Below are 22,999 nucleotides of genomic sequence, written 5' to 3'. Positions count from 1 at the left end.
TTTGTACTGTTCATCACATATCCAAAAACATTTTCACTGGCTGCTTAGGTCACCCTTGTTATTACCTTACAGGTTTAAACCTTCTAGTGTTTTTGCAGGCATAAAGCAAACTTACGCTGCGTATGCCTTAGCAATCCTCATGAACATAACTTCATCTCCTCCTTTATCTGGATGGTATTTTAGCGACAGCGCACGATACTGTTTCTTGATTTCTGATATACTTGCTCCCTTAAAACAGAAAGTTTAGTGTTGTTAATAAATATCATAAATCAAATCCATTATTCTACATCTATACTCTAAAGCACATCACGCAAAATTCTTCTGAACCATTCATGTTTAAAGAATTATGTTCTAATAAGATATGATCATGAAACTACATATGTATCTCATAAAAACACTATTACTGTGCTTTTCTAATAACATTTCTATATCCATTTTACTTTTAAATCAAGTTAGAAGCCACATGCTAATAAAAAATAGTCAAATAATTGAGTATTGTTGTTGTTTTTTTATGTGTTACTTGGTCATCCATTTATAAAAAAAAAAGTAAGGCTTTGACATCAGTTTAACAATTCTCATTTTTCCCTGATCATACTGAAGAACACAAAGAATTCTTAATCTGCAGTACCCCTGTTTAAGCAAAGAGTTCATAAATCAAGTATGAAGGTTCACTTGAAGCTTGCAGGCAGAAACAAATGTCAATCACAAGATCAACGTATAGCCCTGCTACTTAAGAATGCCTTTGACTACAAACACCTTATCCACAAATTACTTCAAACTTCTTGAACAAAGGGAATACATTACTTATACTTGAGAAAAAGATCAATCTTTATTCTGTTACAGTGCACTGCCGGATGCCACCAGCACAATCCCATGTACACTGACTTTCAGGTTGGATTGGGAAGTTCATTAGTCACTCGCACAACTTTAACCTACTACTAACCTACTCCCTATTCAGATTTGTTTAAACAAAGTAAACTCAGAAATACGAGCATTTAAACTGCACAGTTCCAACAGATACCATTCAATAGTAAAATTTATCTTGCTCCTGTGTGCCAGTAGAAAAGTTGTCTGCAATCAGTCAACTTACAGAGGAATCAAGCAGATGATGAATTTAACTTGCCTCCATGCTTGACAAGCCTTGTTCTACCTGCCCAGCTAGAAACAGGCTGAACCTTACATATTTGCTTTAACTATTTTCATAGCATAGAAAAGCAGTACCAATAATGCCTATCCCTCTGCTGATAAGCTACATCATTAATGGCAAGAGATGTATTTATGAATGCTCATATTCATATTAAGCTTCTTCACACTAACAATACACACGAAGTTTAATCAAATGGGTACACATTCAAAGGTCTTCCTTATTCCTGTGTTAAGCTGTACTCAGAATGTGCTTCCATAGTCTGGAAAGTATATCACGTCAGACTTCAGAACTGAGAAGATGACTTCATTTATAGTCAAAAGAGTAGGAAATAGTTAACCTAAGTAGAGAATTTGTTTGAGGTACTACGGTTAAGAGGAAAAGAGTTTGACAAGACCTAGAGTTTAACAGATGCCCCACAGGTCTATTTGTCTCCTCCAGATATATAACATATTCATTCTTAATCAGATCTTCAACATGAGTGTTGTAGATATGCTTTCTATAGAAACACTACTTTTTTTTTTTTTTCCAGTTTAACAAGCTAATTGACTCGTATCAATATTTGGAATTCAAGGTTTTCAGTGCTCCATTTCACAGATGTAACTGAGACTCAGCATAACTTTACTATAATGAAATGTTAATGGCTAGAAAGGATTTTCTACAGGGTATACAAGGCAGAATGAACTTCCTTCTGAACAAAGTGACAAAAGTAACACCACAGTGAGACAAAATCATCTTTAAAAAATCCACCTTGTTCCATCAAGAGTCATTTGAATTTTGAGGGTGTTAGATACAAGAATATCTAATGATAATCTTTACAGAATCACAGAATTGCAGGGGCTGGAAGGGACCTCTTGTGATCCACGAGTCCAACCCCCTGCCACAGCAGCTCCCTAGCCCAGGTTGTACAGGTAGGCGTCCAGGCGGGTCTGGAACGTCTCCAGAGAAGGAGACTCCACCACCTCTCTGTGCAGCTGTGCCACTGCTCCGTCACTGCACTGGGAAGGAGTTCCCACACACGTTTCTGTGGAACTTCCTATGCCTCAGTTTGCGGCCATTTCCCCTCGTCCTGTCACTACACACTGCAGAAAAAAAGAGTCTGGCCTCATCCCTTTGCCTCCCTCTCCTTATATATTTGTCATCTTTGTGGCCCTTCACTGGACTCTTTCCAGGAGATTCCTCTCTTTTTTGTACCAGGTAGCTCAGAACTGTATACAATACTCAAGGGGGAGGATCACCTTCCTTGATCTGCTGACCACGCTCTTTTTAATATGTCCCAGGATCCCACTGGTCTTCTTGGCTAACAGGGCAGACTGCTGGCTCACAACCAACCTGCCATCCACTGGGACACCCAGGTCCTTCTCAGCAGAGCTCCTCTCCAGCAGGTTATCCCCCCAACCCATACCAGTGCACGTGGTTATTTCTCCCTAGGTGCAAGGCTCTACACTTGTTCTTGTTATACATCATCTGGTTCCTTTCTGCCCAACTCTCCAGCCTGTCCAGGTCTCGCTTACTGACAGCACAGCCTTCCCACATGTCAGCTGAAACAATGAATGAATGAAAAACTGAAAAAGAGTAGATTTAGATTAGATATTAGCATGGAATTCTAATTCTGAGGGGGGTTGGAACTAGATGATCTTCAAGATCCCTTCCAGCTCAAACCATTCTATGATTCTATGAACAACAGTAACTTTCAGATGTCAAAGGAGAACAAAATTGTGAGATATGTTCACCAAAGCTACCTTATTTAGAAAGAAATAAATCTAAAATTTGACATCTAGACACAAAACACTAGACAAAACTTAGAATTATAGTAGTACACACTACTGAAAAATGCTGTTACTTACAGGATCCAAATGTAGAACCTCATAAGGGTTATATTCTTGATATTCTCGGTCCGTTTTGGAAACCTTGTATGCAAGAAACAAAAATAATGCCCATCCAGCAAGGAGGATTATTTTCCTGTTTGGAAGAAAGAATTTTTAACAGGTACAAATCTACTAGGTCTACTACAACTCTTGAAATAACATATAAAGACATCTGTTATCAGTCTACAAGGCACAATATTAAAATAGCAAGAAATTTTAAGGCAGTTGTGAGTATTTCAATGATAACCACACCTTTGGCACAGATGAGGCAATTGATTTAAAAAGCAAAACAAACAAAAAAGAATAAAAACAAGTAAGTCTGCCTCCAGCAGGTATACAGTAGCATTCTGCATTTCCAAAGGATGATTTTAATCTTATAATAGACAAAGAAAAATGTTATTAAAAAAAAAAAAAAACGATGAAAAAGATGCATAACAGCAGGTAAAATACTGAGAGTAAGAAACTAAGAACTGAAGGATACAAAGACTTCAACTTTGAACACACACATTTTTTGCTACTGTATATTCAAATACATGTTTACACATCAAATATTTATTTCAAAATAGATCAACAGCACTGTGAGTTTCTGTGAGGAAGGATTTTTTTTAAATAAAAAACAATTATGTTCACATATACAATAATTTATGTCTACATATTTATTAGTGCTGAGGCTTATCGTTTCGTTTATAACAGGTTATTTTCTAAAGGACAAAGTATTCATCTTTATTTCAAGCACTACTAAATAATGATTAGGTATTATTCAAAACGAGGAAGCTGCAAACATCTTATAAAAACAACCACAATACAATTAATTCCAGTCACCATGATTAAAAAGAAATATTTTTACAAAAGTAAGACACAGGAATTGCTTTAGTGGAAAGCCATGCAAATGAAGCATACTTACTTTACTGTAGGAATTATGTTTTGTTGTGGTTTTAAAAGTCGCAAGCGATACCACAAGCACCTTCCATATACATTTCTTATATTCTTTAATCGAATTTGCTCTACAGAAAATAAAAAAAAGGCTTCTGATTAATCAATCTGACAAAAAGCAGAACAGCAAACTTAGAATCATAGAAGGGACCCACAGAGACAGGCACTGAGTTCAACTTTTGGCTCCACAAAGAGCCACCTAAGAGTTAAATCATCCATCTACAATCCCAGTCCAAATGTTTAACATTGGCAGGCTTGGGACCATAAGCACTTTCCACATGCTCATTTCATCCTTGAGAAGGTAGTGGAATGTCATTTTAAGGACTAGCAAAAGAATTCATCAACACTGGAAGAAATAACGCTTTTGACCAACATAATTTTGCACCTTCCATAACCACAACAAGTTACTCCAGATTATGCTCCACTACCTAAAGGGAATCCATTATATTTTTCAATCTCCGTGAAACAACCATCACTTGTGAATCCAGTATTTGCCTGTCTAATGAACATCTTCAGTTTCTTTTGTCAATTTCGATGAGTACCCCATTTCAGTATACCATCTACTGTGTACAAAAAAAAAAGGAGTAAAACTGTTTTTAAGCAACCAAAGAAAAAGACTAGATGAACAGCTAATTCCTCAGTTCAAATTATGATGCATTTTTCACTCCCTTTGCAACACTTGTTTTTTATGAGCTGCTTTCATTTAGGCTTTTGCTTCTGGGGTGGGGGAGAAAGGAGAAGTTGATACTTATTTGTAAACCAAGTATATAATACAAGTACATTCATTTAAAAACAAGCCAGCCCAGTAGATTTCCTTCCATCTCATTTCAGGACAGATTGGGATCAAGAAGAAATTTGTCTTTAGATTGTCACCATCACTGTGACAAAACACCAAAGCTATTTCCATGAACATAATTTAATTGTATTTCAGTGCTCATCAAGACCGGGTTACACTTGGTCAAAGAATTCTTTCACACACACAGAAAAGGTGAAAAGCTAGTAACAATTTCAGTGCTTACAGAAACTTACGTATTTAAAAGTGACTTCAATCTTATTTATTTTTAAGTAATTTACCTGTCCAGGAGCTATATAGTCTGACCTGCAATGCTTCTCAAGTACAGGCAGAGGACACTGTACCTGACCAGCAAAAGAACAATACCACTTTCCAGATTAAAGGAGAAAGAATTGAGAGAAATTTTCACCTAGTCTCAACACATTTACGTATTTGTGGTGAATATAAAGTGATTAAATTAGATATTTTAAATTGAGTGTGAGAATTATGTAAATGCAGGAATTATACTAATAACTTTGATCCAAAGCACATGTCAATCACGTTCTAACTAAGTCTTAAATCTGATCTTGGTACTGTTAACAAGGTGATGGCCTCATCTTAATTAAAACAGAGGTTATGGCACAAGGAAACATTTTTCTTGTTCTGGAAGATGATGCTGATCTCTACTTACTTATTCTGAAGTTATTTTGTCTGAGTGTTTAGTAATCTATCACAGTAACATACGCAGCACAGGAACTTACTTTAGTTTGTAAGCATTCTGTTCAAATGAAGTATCTAGAAGCTTTAATTCATAGAAAGCAATCTGGGGCCAGAAAAACATGGTCCGGATCAGACATAAGCTACAATCCTGTGCTCAAACCCTGGCTAATGTGGCAGAAAGGAAGTAGAAACACAGACAATATCTGATTAGCCACAGAAGAAAATAAAAATCAAAGAGGCACAGTAATACCTAACTACACTTATTTATCAATTTATTCTGAACTACTTAATTCTATAGAGTATATCTTCCCAGAAACTCAATAAACAGCTTGAAAAGACTCATTCTGAAGATTTAGTTGTCCAATCATCTTCAAAGATGGAAACAAGGATATACAATAAAAAGATAATTCAGTGCCGATTGAATTGTCTGACCCAACTCTTACAGAGCTTCCAGACAAGCTTCCAAGCATGTCTTGCATATTTGCATAAGCTACACACACACTTTGGGGTTCCCCGAGCTGCAAGGACTATTTACATATTTAGAACAGGTCCTAATGTGAAACTTTCTAAACAAAAAATATATGGCTAATATACAGCTAATGCAGAACTAAGATATGTGACAAGCTCGTAGAGCTGGAATATCAAAAAGCTGGTGGCATTAGACTAGAGAGACAAATAATGGTGACTAAAGAAATGTGCTACAAAAGAGGGAGGAAAATGATCTAGGGATCTCAAATGGCCACTGGGAAACTATGAGCCATAATGTGATGCTTTTATGGAAGTCACCTATGTCACCTTCCTTATAGAAGACAAGTGTTCAATTTGCAAATCTTTCATTTCAAATACTGTCTATAATCTTGTTTGTGTTGTGCTAAAGCAGGATGAAGGCAACTGTTAAATGCAATCACAGTAAAAACTAACTGACTGATAAACTAACTGACCCAATCCACAGCATGTCCCTGCAGGCATTTCTGCAGCACAACTGAGGGACACTGCTGCTTGGTAACTGCCTGAACTGACTATGTTGCTTGGATAAATATGTAGAACTAATGTGAAAATGGATTGCCAGGGCACTTGGAGAAATAGAAAGTGACGAAGAGAACTTGGAGAGGGCCTAGAGGTAAGAAAACTCACTACTTGATCCTGAAAAATTAAGCCTAACAGGATATGACTACATCTAATGTTTTTGCTAAGATGTTTTCAACAAGATGCTCTGCCTTGTCTTGAAAAATATGTGCTGTGACACAGTGCCCCAGATCTCACATCTGCCAGCTGTCCAGTCCCAACAAGTGCCATCTGATCCTCTCATCTTTCCCTTGCCTCCATCCTCCCTGCAAGAACAGTCAATACCCTACAACTTACTGTGCCAAAAAGCTTTCAAAATGCCAACAGGGGAAGACATCACAGAAGGGAAAAAAATAAATACCTACACAGTAATTGCACGTTGTAAATTAGGAGTTGGCTCTAGGTCAAATAAAAACTGACCATAGGAAAAAAAAAAAAAAAAAAGGTAGAAAATAAAGGTGTTTTGTAGTAACCAGAAAACTGAGGTTTTGGAATAGCCTTCTAGTAACAGCCACAAGAATAATATTTTGTGACAGCCTGAAAACAGCATCAAGGAGAAGAAAAATAAGGCAATTGTTAAGAGCAAAAAATTAAGCCCTTTGGAAAGATAAAAATGACACCTAAGTCAGTTACAGAGTCCCTGACAATGATGTCTTGGAAAAGCAATGCTGCACAGATTAATACAAAATTAAGACACAATGCTAAGCAGCCATTGCATTTTACACGAGCACATGAACAACTCTGGATCAAATCTAATTACAATTGATTAAACTCTATCATAGCAAGAATACATCCTTAACTTCTTTCCAATCTTAGTACTGCAACAGTCTCATTTGATTAACAACACACAAGACTACAGGGCATTAAAGAGATGAATGATTGTTTATAGTTATGTGTCTGGAACATAAAGAGAATCAAATCTTTCCCCAAGCTGAAGCAAGTCTAGACTATGCAAATTATTTCTTGCTATCCCTAGGCACTCTTTCTGATAAAATTAATCAGTAACACACATTAACTTATGGAATTCAAAAACGGACAACTGCTTGAGATAAGGGAGAGTAAAGACAGCAAGCATCCCAGCTTAGGCAAAAGCTACTGGTGAAACATCATAAATTATTTTACCGTTGTACTTAGGAAAAACAGAATTCCTATTTATTCAGAGACCTGTGTGACTACAACAAAGAAAATGCTTATCTGGATAGGATGAAAGGACAAAATAGGGTGCAGAAGAGAGAGGGGAAAAAAAATAGCGTACTTGAATAACAGATAATTATTTTCCTTAGCAAAAACAGCAACCTATCCTAATGAGCAAGATGCTGTGGATAAATCAGATCTGGGTTTTTTGTTTGTTTGCTTGCTTTGCTTTCCACTTTCACTCAAGCGCAATTGCCATTGCACAAAACCAGCATGCTGTCACAGCAATATCCCGCAGACCCCAAGCATGCAGGAATAAGTATATTTTACCACAAAGCTTTATCCTGAGCAGCGTGAAATAGGAATTGAACTTATTTGAGCTCTGGAATCCTTGCTCTAGGGGAAAAAGGTTCAGAGTCATTCAAAAGGCCTGTTTCTTCTCACTCCAGATTGTGGCTCTCCACCAAAGCGTAAGAGCACTTCACATGCTGTGCTTTGACATGGGATTACTGGAATACAAGCATGGGGGAGAACTGCTTTTTCTCTGGCCAAAATAAACTTCTCATTTGATGAGTAAAGTTATCAACTATAGAGCATCTCTCCTAAAATAGTATTAGAGAACCTTCAAAAGCAAAGGCATAAAGCATCTTTGAGCTTTTGAATTAATCTGACTAAAAATAATCTGTGTATCAAGGTATTGCTAAAGCACTCCTTTTAGACGAGGATAGAGAATGCCAGTTCATTTCCACAAGCAACTGAGGGAAGCATCTCACCATTCTGCTATTTCCTTCCAAATAGTTTCAGATGCATCCAAAGCTCCTGAGATTCATGTGCAATTTTTTGTCAACACAACTCCTCCTTTCACTGAGTTTTCAGAAGTCTATTACACCTGTATATTATATATATTATACATATATTATGCATTATAAGTATACATATATGCATATATATGCAATATATCTGTATCATATTAAATGCGTATGAATATCCAGCTAGAGTGTCTTTATACACACCTTAGGTTTTCAAGAAAATAAAGTATTCCTGGGATATAAAACAATCTTTCATATACTTAAGAGTCAGTCACATCCTCTAGTGATACCAACTGGTATTTTAATCAACCCCCCCACAGTGACTATAATTTTTATATTAATGAAAATAGAATCATATCCTAGCACAGTTAGGCTACTGGTAACTAAACAAAAATAAATAAATAAATAAGTTCATTTGTACACTAATGTGGTACATCCAAAGCCTAGTAATGTTGTATGTTAACATTACTAGGCTTCGGAGTAAGATAACTTAACAGTAGTTTTTAGACTTTTCCTTCATTAAAGCTAGATGCCCATTTGTCTACACACCTTAACAGAAGAATGACTAGAGATCATTGGTTTATAGACTCAAGATACAGACTCAAGATGACCAACAAGCTCAAAGCCATTATTAAATAAAAATAAAAATAAATAAGACTGTTTAATCTTTGGTCTTTCTTCCTTTCGTTTGATGACTAAAGCTTCTCTTTTTTATATTCCAGACAACCATACAGACAGTAGAGTATTCCTTACTAAAGAATTAACTCTGTCCTGTTTTGTCAGAACTTATGTTCTCTTCTTGAGTATCCAGGTCTTCAGAGAGAGTGGTTTCAGGATAAGTAAAGCAGACGTGTCTAAGTTTTTCTGGGTGGGTAACCCAGACCACGTAGCTCTTGAGCATCACAGAAGCACTGAACACATATGGCTCAAAGAGACCTAGAGGTCACCTGGGCCAAGCTCACTGCTCACAGCAGGGTCAAGAACAGCAGGCTGCTCAGGATCTTGGTTGTAGGCCTTTCAATATTTTCAAGTACAGAGATCCCTTTGGACAACCTGTTCCAGTGTTTGATCACCTCACAGTGGAAAAACAAACAAAACAAAAAAAACAACCTCTCATGTCTGTCTCAATGTCTGCCTATTCCCCCATCAAAGGCAGGGTGAGGAACACAAGGCAAACACAAAGAAACCAATCACAGGCTGGATTCACTGTTTCCATAGCTTATATACAGCCTGTGGCCTACAACTCAGCCAAGTCTGACTTTTTTGATGCTCACACCCCCACATCCATACCTTGTTTACCAGCACATACCTCCTATACTGCTGCACCATAAAAAATGCAAAATCTTTGTCTTCCCACACAAATACCATCTTCAAAATCCAAGGTCTGTTGTTCTACCACAATGTGACCAGTTCCTCAGGACTGACAGTACAGACACGCTCCTACTGATGGAATACAAAGAACACCAGCTACGTGGACACTGCTAGGCAGCTAAGGAACACAAACACTTCTGTTGACAGAAAAATTTGACACATTCATTGGTATAACTTCATGAATCATCTTAAAAGCAGTCCTATCAAAAGGCTCAGTTACTACCATGAGCAATGACAACATTACCCAGTAAGTCAGCTAAGACATCAAAAGAAAGATCCGAGTTTCAAGTTAGCTTTGAGTAAACACCATAAAGCAAAAGAATTATATCAGGACTGCAAGAGGTTTGTTTCAGTATTAATAACCAGATAACCTAAACCATTCATCACTTTAGTAATAGTTTGTCTGATGAAGGTGCAGAAATGGTCTTCACTATTCTGCTGAAGTGCTTGAGAAGTTTTACTCACTTGGTTTTAAAAATTCAGGAGGCTTTACTTCATCCCTCAGAATGCTTGGCAAATTATGCCTTTTTAGACCTAATCCTGAAGGTTCTAAGGGCTCCAACAAGTGACCCAAAAGAAAACCTAAGAAACAACCCTCTCATTTTTACAGCCTCTTGAAGAACGAGACATAACACATTTACTGGAGATGCAGAAGTACGGAAGAGAGGGATGAGAAGGACGTACACGTGGAATTGTACAGAAACGTTTTAATCATCAGAATCATGTTTCAGCTTCAACAAACAGGTTTGCTTCAAGAAAAAAATATCATAAGTACTAACATCAACAGTTTTATTTCACAACTAAATCATGTAACAACAAATTACCAATGCTTAGGACAACCAAAAACTAACAAAAAATTAATATCCAGAATAAATGAAAGATACAGGTTTGCCATCATTCCACCTCAAGTAACAGGATGAATCGAAGTACATTCCAGCCTCCCATGTCCTTTATACCTTTAGGCTAGTAAGAAAAGCAAGGCAAGAAGTCTCAAATACAGCTCCAGTGGACATTCAAGAAAACCCAGCAAATAAGACTGGGTGCCTATGAAGCATTCTGCAACCAGATACAGAGAATTAATGCAAAGGCGAACACTGCCTGAGTTTCACAAGAAAATGACATCTTACAATAAGGAACAGAGCGACAGAGCTTTGCAGACTAGAAAATACCACGATCACTTCAAGGCTATTTTCACCTCCTTTCTATCCCTACCACAGAAATTTGCACCAGAATACACACAAAGAAGGAAGCAACGCATGTAGCATACAAGTCTCAAGTAAAGGATACAAGGTTATGACCCAAGTTCGCAGAGCTTCCAAGAGGTAAACCTGTGCCATTAAATCAGAGTAACAGGGCTCAGCATAAACATCCCTCTCCAGGGCTGTTGAGTTTGCTGTTTAAGAGTTACCATTCTCTACATTGTGCACAAGAAGGCTACTATTTCACTTCAACAGCAACTCACCTGCCCTTAAGAAATGTTGTGTACACAAGCATATCCGGAAAGGCTGAAGTCTTAAGAGTTTTTTCTCCCATAACGCAGAGATTAAACAATATGATGGACAACTAATTTACTCACATTTTAAACTGGGGACCTCTAAATAAATTTACTCTGAAACTGCAAAACCAGATCTCAGACAGCAGCTGATGAATACAAGTATGGTAATACTGTCTTACTGTCTTAATAAGTCATTGAAGGGATCTGAGAATATTCTAAGGGAATCACAGGAAAAAGAAAAACCCTACACGTACTTTAAGAAAAAGCTACTGATACATAACAGTCAATAATATTTCCAAGCTGTAAACTATCTACCCTGAGAGCTAAAGCAAGATTGCAACTCGCAGTAATTTGAAGTTGCTAACTCCTCAAGCATACTAATAATTTTGAATCGTACTATAATAGGGTTGACTTCTGATGTAAAAGTCCAAGTTGAGGCATGAAGCAAATTAAGTTGGTTTAAAAGCATTCTAAAATGAAATTGTCTAAACCCAAAAGCTTTCAAATGAACTCTTAACTTTTCAGTTAACATATATGTATATCTTAATGAAAAGCATGTTTCAGGAGGCAGGTCCCACAAAACAGTTTGTTTTTTAGAACTGATCATACCAGCAAAGAATTAAGCGATCCAAATGGATACTCTGATTTTAATGTCTATTATTCTGAGAACTGCCCTCACTACCTTGAGTTTATCCATAAAGAGGTCATGTCCAAGCTCATCTCTGAAAAGTCTACAGTTGAATAATCTGACCCCAGTTGTTTTCCAAGAGATTTCTTCTGTCTAGTAAATATCCATAGAAGTAATCAAAAATATCAGAAGTATTTGAATAATAAGTTAACTTCTGAAACTCAGAGCAGTTCACAAAAAACAGAAGAACCTGTTAAGGTATTATGTATCAGGCTGTATCTTCCAGAGCATGTTTTGCAGCAACTAGATTAAGGGATAAAACATAGCCTGATCTTATGTTTGTATACTGTTGCACATGATCACTGACCAAAAAACAGTTTATGTTCCTAATTACTTTGCTGAACAGCATCGTAAGATGATTCAACATCTTAAAAGTTAACTTTGAATTGAGATTTTTCTTGGATATTTTTGTTTATTGCTAGCCTTGCTAGGGCACGATGCCACATTACAATAACTCCTAGACACCCCCCTATTAGTTTACTGTCCCATTTGTGCTGACAAAACTTTTAATGGGGCTACCTGCACTGATCTTTGAAATGACATCACCCAAATTATCAGGTTTATAGTGGCAGCCAAACCCACAGTTGCATCAGCAAACCTGCAATGGATTTTGAGAAGAGTCAAGAAGTAGCCATTTCAATATGGAATTATAGCCACATAAACAAAGGTTAGCAATTTTAGGTGAAATCAACAGCAGCAGCTTCAAGACTTCCATGTCCTTAATTATTAGCTTTCTTTCACCAGTCTGATAGGGGAGATCACTGAAGAAACCAGAACACATCCAGTCCAGAACAGAAGTAGACAGAAGTCATTTAGGACACCATCAATTGCTAAAAATACCTGTATTGCATATCTTCAGGAAACATCTAAGTACTGTATATCACAGAACTACAGGGGATCTGTAGGGATCTCAAGATCTGTAGGGATTCTGTGGGGATCTCAAGAGACCATCTAGTCCAACCCCCTCTGCTAAAGGAAGTTCCATACAATAGCTTGCCCAACATTCATAGATAGTGGAAAACTGAGCTTCACAAACTTGAGTCCCTTAAAGAAATAAACATATGGGAAAATAGATTCTAGTATACAGTTTATGGTTTCCAAAAAGGTTTTTGAGAAGTTCCTTTGAAAAGTCTTTTAGGAAAATCAAACTATTGCAGAACTATGTGGTCAGAAGACAGTGAATTTCCAGTTCTCACAGTGGAACAAAATTACCAGGAATTCTGTAGGAATCTAAAGAATGCTGCAGGGAGACTTCATTGTGGCCTTACAATATTTAAAGGGAGTTTATAAACATGAGGGAAATCAACTTTTTTCAAGGGTAGATAGTGTTAGGACAAAGAGGAGTGGTTTTAAACTAAAGGAGGGAAGATTTAGATTAGACATCAGGGGAAAGTTTTTTACTGAGATGGTAGTGAAGTGCTAGAATGGGTTGCCCAGAGAGGTTGTGGGTGCCCCATCCCTGGAGGTGTTCAAGGTGAGGCTGGACAGGGCAATGGGAACCTGATCTAGTGGTTGGCAATCCTATCTGTGGCAGGGGGGGGTTAGAACTTGATGATCCTTGAGGTCCCTTCCAACCCAAGTCATTCTATGATTCTATGCATCTGTTTGAACTGGGATACTCAAGTTTTACTAGTTAATAACTTGGACAAAGGAGCAAACAATAAAGTGAAGCTTCTTTTTTGTTTTTCTGTAATATAGCTGTACAAAAAAAAAAAAAAAAAAAATCCATGATAGACTGGACAGAGAGTACTGGATGTTACTGCCTTTTCCAGTACAACATTATTAATTTCTTTATTTTTTTTATGACCCATAATCAGAAGCAGATACAAAGCAAAGCTGGTTAACATTTTGCAATGGGATGGTATAGATGTTATGGTAAAGAAGTTACTGAACTAAAAACCACTGCAAACTGGGAGAATGTGCTACAGAAGCACCACTTATACTTGTCATGTTACTCTCTCTACAAGACATACTCTTTCTCAACAGCATGTAAAGAAGACAACAGAACCTGATCCAGTGTGTTTCCTCTTTTGCTTCTGCAGAATTTGATGATACTTAAACTTTTTGCTGAGCCTTTACAAGTCAAAACACTGTCAAAGATGATAGTAAAAATCAAGAAACTTGTGATTTAATTTTGGCTCATTAATGGGAGAAATCCAGCAGAAAATGGAAAAACTGAAAAGTTCAGTAAGGAGAACTGTTAATGATAGCTGCCCTCCACTAATTCAGTTATGCAGTTCATCAGCTCAACGTGAATTCTGTGTTAGAGTTTTCAGGACACTTTTGCATTGTGTTCATGTATACATAAGCTCCTCTGTAAAAGTAAACATTAACCTACAGCTCCCTACTTAAGCTCTCTTACCTTGTTCCTCTCTCAAGTTCCTGTCCCTACTGAAAGAAGGTTTTGCTGCTCATGAAGCCATAACTGAACTATCATATTTTTCTCTTGAATCTGGTTAAATGACACAAATTGGAATTCTCTGATATATAGCCTAGTAGTTCAGCAGGGTCCACATAGCAGCCAGTGTATCCCTGCAGAAAGTAGGGCATTAACAGAGCAGTACATAAAGCAACTTTTACAATACTGTTTCCATAAGCTTCCATAACAGTGAATTAATTTAAAAAAAATTAAGAAATAACTTTATTTTCATGTCCATGTGACAAGAGATAAAGTTCTTGTAATAGCTTGCTCTTTATCTTGCAACAAAGAGCTTTTCAGAATTAAGTGTTCGGACAGACTTGAAGCTACTCAAATAATCTGTAACACAGAGTTATTAATTTTATTATACTGCTACGATCTTCATATGATTACAATACTTCAAAAAACTTCCCATTAAAAGACATGCCTTTTTTTTTTCCCCAAATAAAAGGGCAGTTGAGATAACTCTGTCCAAAAGCTTTGTGTTTAAATGTATTTTTAGAGATAATTGCTAGGCACTACTAAAGACATCTCACCATGTTTGCCCTTTCTTCTAATGCTTAAAAAAAAAAAACTTAAAAAAATTGTATCAAATACTGCCATCATATTATATTCTCCCCCTCAAAAGTCACCTAACAAGCTGTATTTTCCTGAACTTGAAATGCCTTAACCACCGCACACTGTCAACACTGAAAATAAAAAAATAGATTAAAAAATCAATTTCTATCTAATAACTGTTCTTAAATGCATAACTGAGTTTCACTGCTCTACTTCCACTTCCTGACACTATGCCCACAGTTTATATTAACAGGAAATTATATACATGCATACATGGGCAAAAATTGCTTATATTCACAGATAACGAGTTTTCACACCCATGCCCCATCCATCACATCAGTGCTGGTAGTGAGCACAGCATCCTGCATTTTTATCCTGTTTTTTTTAACTGGCATCCTGCACTTTTATCCTGCATTCTACCAGCATCCTGAACTACCAAACACTAAAATGCTGTGAAATACTTCTGAGGTCAATAAGATTCCAACAAGTAAGGATGGAGGTCAAAGTCAACACACTTCAACCAACTTCATCTTTCAAGTGGACGAGAAACAACAAAGAATTCTGCCCTGGAGTAGAAGCAGCAGCATCTTGTACTTCTGAGATTCCCTTCTTCTCCCACAGCTATTGTTAGGTACAAGAGCTCATTATCCATTACAAATACAACAGAAGAAACGCTGTCTGCATCCTCTACATTGGCTTGAGTCACCTCCAACTTGCAGACTCACTGTTTGTCCTTAAAGAGCCAAAGAACTTTACGGCCTCAGCTTCTCTACTTCCATCTTGAAATAGGGGATTAATGTAGATCTCTGAAAAGACTCTTGAGATCTAGTGTCCAGAAAAAATAGTCACAGAGAAACCTACACTACTACATGGGGATATCTAGTACACTGAGAAGACTTACAGAGAGGAATGGCTCCTAACACAGGAAGCAGTCACAGAAGGATATTATTTGAGGTTTTGAACATGCATAGCAAGCACTACATATATATACACATATATATGTGTGTGTATCTGCATGCTGTCCAGCCTTAATTCAAAAAGGCTGAACTAGAAGAGCATTTCTCAAACTGCCTATGCTACTTTCTAGAGACACTGCATTTCGAAACAATAACAGGAAAGAGACTCCTTTAACCTGATTTTGTAAGCATTTATTTATATTAGCCAAATGTTTCTCAAGAAAACTAGCTGCATCTCAGGCACCAAAATACTTGAGAAGGGGGAATGCGGGGTATGAAGGTGAACACAAGTACAGCACTTGAGAGGGAGAGAATAAAAAAAAAATCCACACACATTACACAGTTTGTGGGGGTTTTTTTTAATCACAATTAAACTGCTTTTCTCCATTTCATGTCAGTATTTTTGTTCCTAGATAAGAAAAATGTAGCAGCTTGTCCTTCCCCCTCCCTCCGTTCCTACAGTAGGTCTTTCTGTTCTTTCACTGCTGGAAGAAGACCTACATTCCAAGCAGAACAGCTCCTGCATTCTCTTTCTATCACAGGAGAGACCGAGAGAAGAGCTGCATTACCATTAATCTCAGAACTCACACAGCTGCTATTCTTCAGGGGTTTTGAACAGTTTTGGACGCCTCGTTTTGGTCAAGTGAATGTAAAAGGTTCAGGACAGAGACCCTTATTCTTTCCAGTAGTTTTTTAATATACTATGAACAATCAGTGCCATAAAACACGGTGTTTTATTTAATATCTGCCTAACTCAACTCAAAAGTTGGACTAAGCAGCAAAGTTCCACAGATATTCAGACCTCACTACAAAACATACCACAATTGACAGCTACCTGTTTCAGTACAGTTTTATAACTGCATATCTCTATTCTGCAGCTCAGGTGTTGTACATCAAAAGTACACAAAGTTCAGCAAGCACATCAGCATTGTGCAACAGCTGACGCATTACACAGCTAGATTCATTCACCTCTTGCTCTCCATTTCCTTTCTGGATGCTGATGTTTATTCTGAGCAGCTAGGGATGGATAAGCACCTGACTAAGAACCTATGCATTACTGGACTTGCTTCATATCGTTTTCATAATAAGTTTGTGTGAATTCAACTTTTTTTGTTTTTCTGTAATTTTCAAGATTAAAATTTTCCAGGAGGAAAAAAAAAAAAAAAGGCTAAGAATTAGTGATAGCTCCACTCCCTTTCAGTCCACCACAAAAGTTATCTGTCCTATTTGGCACACGGTGAGGAGGAGTAATACAAGACTTCTTCTGTTAGCCCATGCTACCTTGAAGCAGTTATGAAACTACAGCCCAAGACACAAAGCTGAACAATTAACCTTTTACAACAGCCTTATTAGTCTCACAATGAACACTGAGGAGACAAAGTCTCTGGGACAAATCCATTTAACAAAGTCAATTACCTGCTTGTTTGGTTTATCAAAGCTGAGGTAATGAAATTATAGGATAGCCCATTCCACGACTACAAAAGTAGCAAGCCCCCTCCTCCAAATACTAATACTGATCCCTACTGTAGGCTGCAGCAACATACATGTGGGCTCTCTTCATGCCCTGAAAATCAAGCTCAGAGACACAGGAAACCAAAGCAGGTCAAGTTTTCCTCAGTATTTGAGAAAGGCAAGAAATTAAGTCACAGCCTTCTTTAAGATGAGAGTGTTGAAATAGTCTTTCAAAAATTTAATCTAAAAAGAATAAAGATCAAAATCCTAACAGCTTGCCAAAAAAGCTATCCTAGTATAAATTTGTCATTAGGTAACAGAGATCTCTCTAGGTAATAAAGCAATACAGACATATTCCTATTTCCCAGACTGTACAAGGGCAAAAACAAACATTGACTTTTTTTCCCCTTTCATTTACTCTACAGGCATTTATTACAAAACCACAGCATCAGCTACACCCAGATCTGTAGTGCTATCATGGGAAGGCAGCTAGGAATCACATACCAGTAACCTAAGATAGCGCATCTGTAAGACAAAACAGTAGGCACTGAGGGCTCAACCTCCAGACTATAAGCATTTCTCTCTTCCAGAGTACTTCTAGTCTGTTCTCAAATCAAATGTACTTCAGCCACTGATGGACATCTTATAACTTATTTTTTACACCTCCCCAAAATCTACATCTGTTTGAGGTGCCTCAGTTCTGCAGAACCAGAAAGGTGTCAAAGTGAGGCCAGCTATGCATTTTGCTTCAGAAGTTCACTCTGATCCCATCTCCTCACTCCTGGACAGGCTGAGCTGGAGCTGAAACAGTCTCATCCAGTTGCACAAAATCTGCTGCCCAGCACCATAAAAGCACGGAAGGCATCTCCATGCTGGATCATCTACCACAGCAATGGCAAAATACAGCTCCAGAACAAAAATATTAGCTACTCCTACCTAGAGAGAGCTAAAGTCTTGGCAATACTTATTCAGTCCAGCCCTGTGCTGCACATCATTGGCTGGCAAACCTGCTCTAAAATAGAACCAGAACCAACACAGAATGAGAGAGAACAGCCTTAAGTTGCTCCAAGGGAGGTTCAGGTTGGATATTAGGAAAAAATTTCTTCTCAGAGTGGTGAGGCACTGGCACAGGCTGCCCAGAAAGGTGGCAGAGTCATTGTTCCTGGAGGTGTTCAAGATACGTGTAGGTGTGGCACTGAAATACATAGTTAGTGGGCATGGTGGGGATGGGTTGGGGTTGGACTAGGTGATCTTAGAGGTCTTTTCCAACCTTAATGGTTCCATGATTCTATTCTATGAACACACCACACATCAGAAACCAACACAGCAAGAAGAGCTCTCTTCTGGAGAGACAGGCTTTCCCTTAGCTTCCTATCTACATGCGTGTTTTGATTCTGTGGTCTTTAAACTCATTAATTATTCTTGAACCAAGAAGTCACAGCTAAAAAGTATTTTGCATCATCATATGTTTTAATATATTCCTTATACGCAGATTAAATTGTAGAATGGGTATAGTTTAGTAAAAACAAAGTTGTGAGAAGACACTTTCACAACCAAACCAACCTGATGAAGCCAAAGAGGGCTTCAGAAGCTCTACATGTGACTTTCTGCAACACCTTAACTTCTTAAATAAGAAAAGCCACACGTAACAGAAAGCAGCAATGACACCTGCCAAGAGACTGTAGGCATAAGACTTAACCGTACACTGCAAATTGGACTATATATTCACATTTTAAAATCCATTAAGACAATTACGAGGCAGAAATCATTCTTTTTATTTCCACTCATTGCCACACTTGGTGATTTTCACTTAGTTTGACTCATCTCCATACCAACACCATAATAAAATTAACACTGTGTTTTAAAAAGTACAGCTTGATTCAGCTTTTGAAGAATCTAGTTCTAATTGCAATGTGCAGCAGGCTCTCTATACACAGACATACACACACAAGACAATGCTAACTAGAGGGGAAAAAACGTGCAATGCTTAGCGGGAAGACCTACCTGGAAATTGGGTACAATCCATACAGTCACACAGCAGACTTAAATTGCCACTTTCTACCATTCTGTATGGATAACTTCATAAATGAAGATCAAATATAATGCTTGGGAAGCATTCCCAAGTCTGACGCTACTTCTATGGACCCTAGTGCTGCTATCAGACCCTGGAACAGAGAAGCTGACAACAGAGACACTGCTGCACAGTGTCTCAACCAAGTCAAATCAGCTGCTAAAAACTATGGTGCAAATATCAGGGAGGAATCCTATTTTCCCCAGTGCCTTTTCACACCCTTCAAAAGAACAACAATAAAATAAAATAAAAAGTTGCATTTAGAGGAACAGTTAAAAATACAGAATTACCATCTCTCTTTGACCACCAGCTCCCCAAAAAGCAACCAAAGGATGATAACGTATCTTCACCTCCCCCTTGCAGGGGTCGGGATTCAGTGGGACAAGGCCAGGAGCCTTTCTACCCAACAGTAAGCACCAACCCCCAGGCTGCTCAACAGGTCACAGCGAAGGGCAGGGACCAACCCTTCATTGGTCAGGGCCCTGACAGAAGCCCCAGCAACAACGACGGGTAAACATCTGTGATTTAGCACCAAAATGACATTTGTTCTCTTGGTTCCTTTTCTACTTGCTCCTACGTGAAGCTTAACACAGGAGAAATACTCAACAATGACACCTGAATTCAAGTGCCCCACATAAGCCATTGCAAATGGCACACAGAACTATGAAATAGCCAATGGCACACAAAGCTACAGCCATGAGATACTGAAACATAAGAACCCAAGCTGCAGGGAGCTAAATTTCTCTGCTCACACCACGACGTGCAAGTGCCCCTAAGAAGTGGTGCTCCCAGCAGCAGCAACCGGCACGGGGTAGCTCTGTCGCACACAGTATTTAATTGCCTTTAAACAGGGACGATTTCTACATATTTTTTTTTTTTCATTTATGAAGAGCGGTTGGAAACGCGCCCTTACCCTGCGCGACGCTATTCGCCTCTAAGAAAGAAAAAAGAATAAACAAAGACAAAGAGCGAAACAATCGCGATAAACGAAATTTTCTAATATCCCAAGCAACTTCCTAACGCGGTCTGTGCCACAAAGCGGCATCCCACGGGGCACGACGGCCGGCACCGCTAACAGCCACTTACCACAGGAAAACAAGAGATGAGCGTGCGGGGAGAAGCGCGCAGCCAGCGGAGCGGCACGCTGCCCCGGCCGTGACCTCGGCCACTCCGCGGCCGGACCGGGCGCTCTCCCCGCGGGCCCGGCCCGCAGCTCGCAGTCGGGGCCGCCCCCCACCCCCACGCCGCCCCTCCTGCCCCAGGCCCGGGGCCCGCTCCGTCGCCGTGCTCACCGGCGTGCTGATCCCGCGGCCACAGGTAGTAGGTGGCGGGGATGACGATGAGCCCCACGAAGCTAGTGAGGAAGTAGAAGAAGGTATTGCCGCTGTCGTCGTACTGGAACTGCTGCCCGGCCATGGCCGACCCGACCGCCGCCCGGCGGACCCGCCGCTCTCGCCCTGCCGGCTCGCGCGGGGCCGAGGCAGGCGCCGCACGATCCCGCGAGAACGGCCGCGCCCCCGCCCCTCGCCGCGCGTGAGACGTGTCACAACGCAGCCACCATAGCCGCCGTGACGTCACAACGCCTTCCGGGCGTCTCTGCCGGGGAGGGCGGGCTCGGGAGGTGCTTAATGGTGGGGTGTGCGGCACTCGGTTACAGACGCCATCACGACGATGCCTCCGTATTTCAGTGCGTGTGAAGTCAGTGTACGGGAAAGCCTCTGTTTTGTTCAACGTCTTCATCAGTGACGTGGTTGAAGGGATAGAAGGCACCAACAGAAGTTTGCTGATGATACAAAGCTGGGAGGGGTGGGTGGCTGGCATACCAGGAGGCTGTGCTGCCATTCAGTGAGACTGATGAGGCTCACTGAGGGCGAGTACAGGATCCTACGCATGGAGAGGAACAACTGCATGTGTCAGTGCAGGTTAGAAGCGGACCTGCTGGAAAAGGCTCTGCGGAGAAGGACCTGGGTGTCCTGGTTGACAGCAGGTTGGCCATGAGCCAGCAGTGTGGCCAAGAGGGCCAATGGGACCCAGGGGTGCGTTAAAAAGGTCATCGACACAAAAACTGCCTGGGCACTGCTGGAAAATCTATGGAGTACAGGAAGCCTAACAGTACACCCAAATAGCTGAAAGGATTTTGCATTAGGGCACAAGAGGCTCCCCCTCTACTCTGCCCTGGTGAGGCCTCACCTGCTATACTGTCTCCAGTTCTGGGCTCTCCAGTTTAAAAAAGATGAGGAACTGCTAGAGAGAGACTCCAGCAGAGGGCTGGAGGAAAGGCTGAGAGACCTGGCTCTGTTCAGCCTTGAGAAAAGAAGACTCGGAGAGGACCTGATCCACATCTATAAATATCGAAGGAGCAGGAGGCAAAGGGACAAGGCTGCACTCTTTTCAGCAGTGTGTGGCAACAGGACGAGGGGAAATGGCCACAAACTTGAGGTATAGGAAGTTCCACACAAACGTGTGTAGAAACTTCTTCACAGTGCAGTGACAGAGCACTGGTCAGTGGGGCAGGGACCACTCAGACTCCTCAAGAGCATCCATTTGGTCCAGGAGCTGTGGCCTCTTTCTGTGAGAGCTCTGAGGAGTTTGGAGCATCTCCCTTGTGAGGAAAGGCTGAGAGACGTATAATTGCTCCGCCTAGAGAAGAGAAGACTGAGCAGGGATCTCATCAATGCTTATAAATATCTAAAGGAGTCAAATGGATGGGTCTGGGCTCTTACACTGATGTACAGTGATGTGACATGGGACAGTAGGCACAAACTTGAACACCAGAAGTTCCATACAAATATGAGGAAAAACTTTACATCGGCAGTGGCAAAGCACTGGCAGAGGCTGCCCAGAGAGGCTGTGTAATGTATGTTTGTCAGGGGGGTGGACTAGGTGATCTCCAGAGATCTCTTCCAACCCCTACAATTCCATGATTCTGTGAAAAGATGACACAGAAGTTGGGATAGCAACACAAGAAACAGAAGTGTTAAGCACTGCTTAGCAGCAACGTAGTGATGTCCCCATGTTGTGAAGGCTGGTGTGGCAACTATAGAGAAAACTACATAGTAATCCATAGATGGAAGAAATCTCTTTAGTTATTCAAGGAAAATGATTTTGTATTAATTAAAATGTTTAAAACACGTGTTTTGTTTTTGTTTTCCAGTGATACACTTCATAACCATTTCCCATTAGATCCTTCTGGGATCTAAAAGTTTAAGATACTTCACTGTGTCTTGTGCTTTGTATACTACCTTTGACTGAGTATTCTCTTGGTACCCTCTGCAGTGAGGACAACTGTTCCAAGATCTGGTTTGGAAGATAACCTCAGTAGATGGAACACTCCCTTTCATGTGCAGGACTCCAGTCTCTAACTTTTCAAAGTGAGGCAATGAAACACTTGTGTACAGTAAAAAGAAAAAGAAAAAAATAAATAAAAAAGCAACAAGACAAGTAAGAATCCTCATACAAGCTTAGCCTAGTTCTGTAAGCAGAGGAAATGCTCTTCTGCAACTTTGTTCCTCTTCTGAGTCCATTGCCTCACTCAGATGAAGAG

At 39.6% G+C, this 22,999-nt stretch overlaps 1 protein-coding gene across 1 annotated transcript in view; it reads right to left on the bottom strand.

Annotated features, from left to right (window-relative positions):
- SEC63 (SEC63 homolog, protein translocation regulator) overlaps positions 1 to 20,907 on the bottom strand; it is a 52,955-nt gene extending 32,048 nt beyond the window's left edge. Inside the window, exons 1-4 of the mRNA XM_065735499.1 lie at positions 20,748 to 20,907; positions 3,917 to 4,016; positions 2,992 to 3,106; positions 116 to 228 (exon numbers count right to left, since the gene is read on the bottom strand). Coding sequence (XP_065591571.1) covers positions 116 to 228; positions 2,992 to 3,106; positions 3,917 to 4,016; positions 20,748 to 20,871 — 452 coding nt within the window. The 5' untranslated portion in view covers positions 20,872 to 20,907. The remainder of the gene's footprint in view (positions 1 to 115; positions 229 to 2,991; positions 3,107 to 3,916; positions 4,017 to 20,747) is intronic.
- Between the last annotated feature and the right edge of the window lie 2,092 nt (positions 20,908 to 22,999).

This window comes from Cyrtonyx montezumae, unplaced genomic scaffold (genome assembly GCF_038088225.1).
Source record: "Cyrtonyx montezumae isolate F1298 unplaced genomic scaffold, pur_monq_1.0 scaffold_0, whole genome shotgun sequence".
Classification (NCBI taxonomy): Eukaryota; Metazoa; Chordata; class Aves; order Galliformes; family Odontophoridae; genus Cyrtonyx; species Cyrtonyx montezumae.
This window is presented reverse-complemented; position numbering and strand designations above follow the sequence as displayed.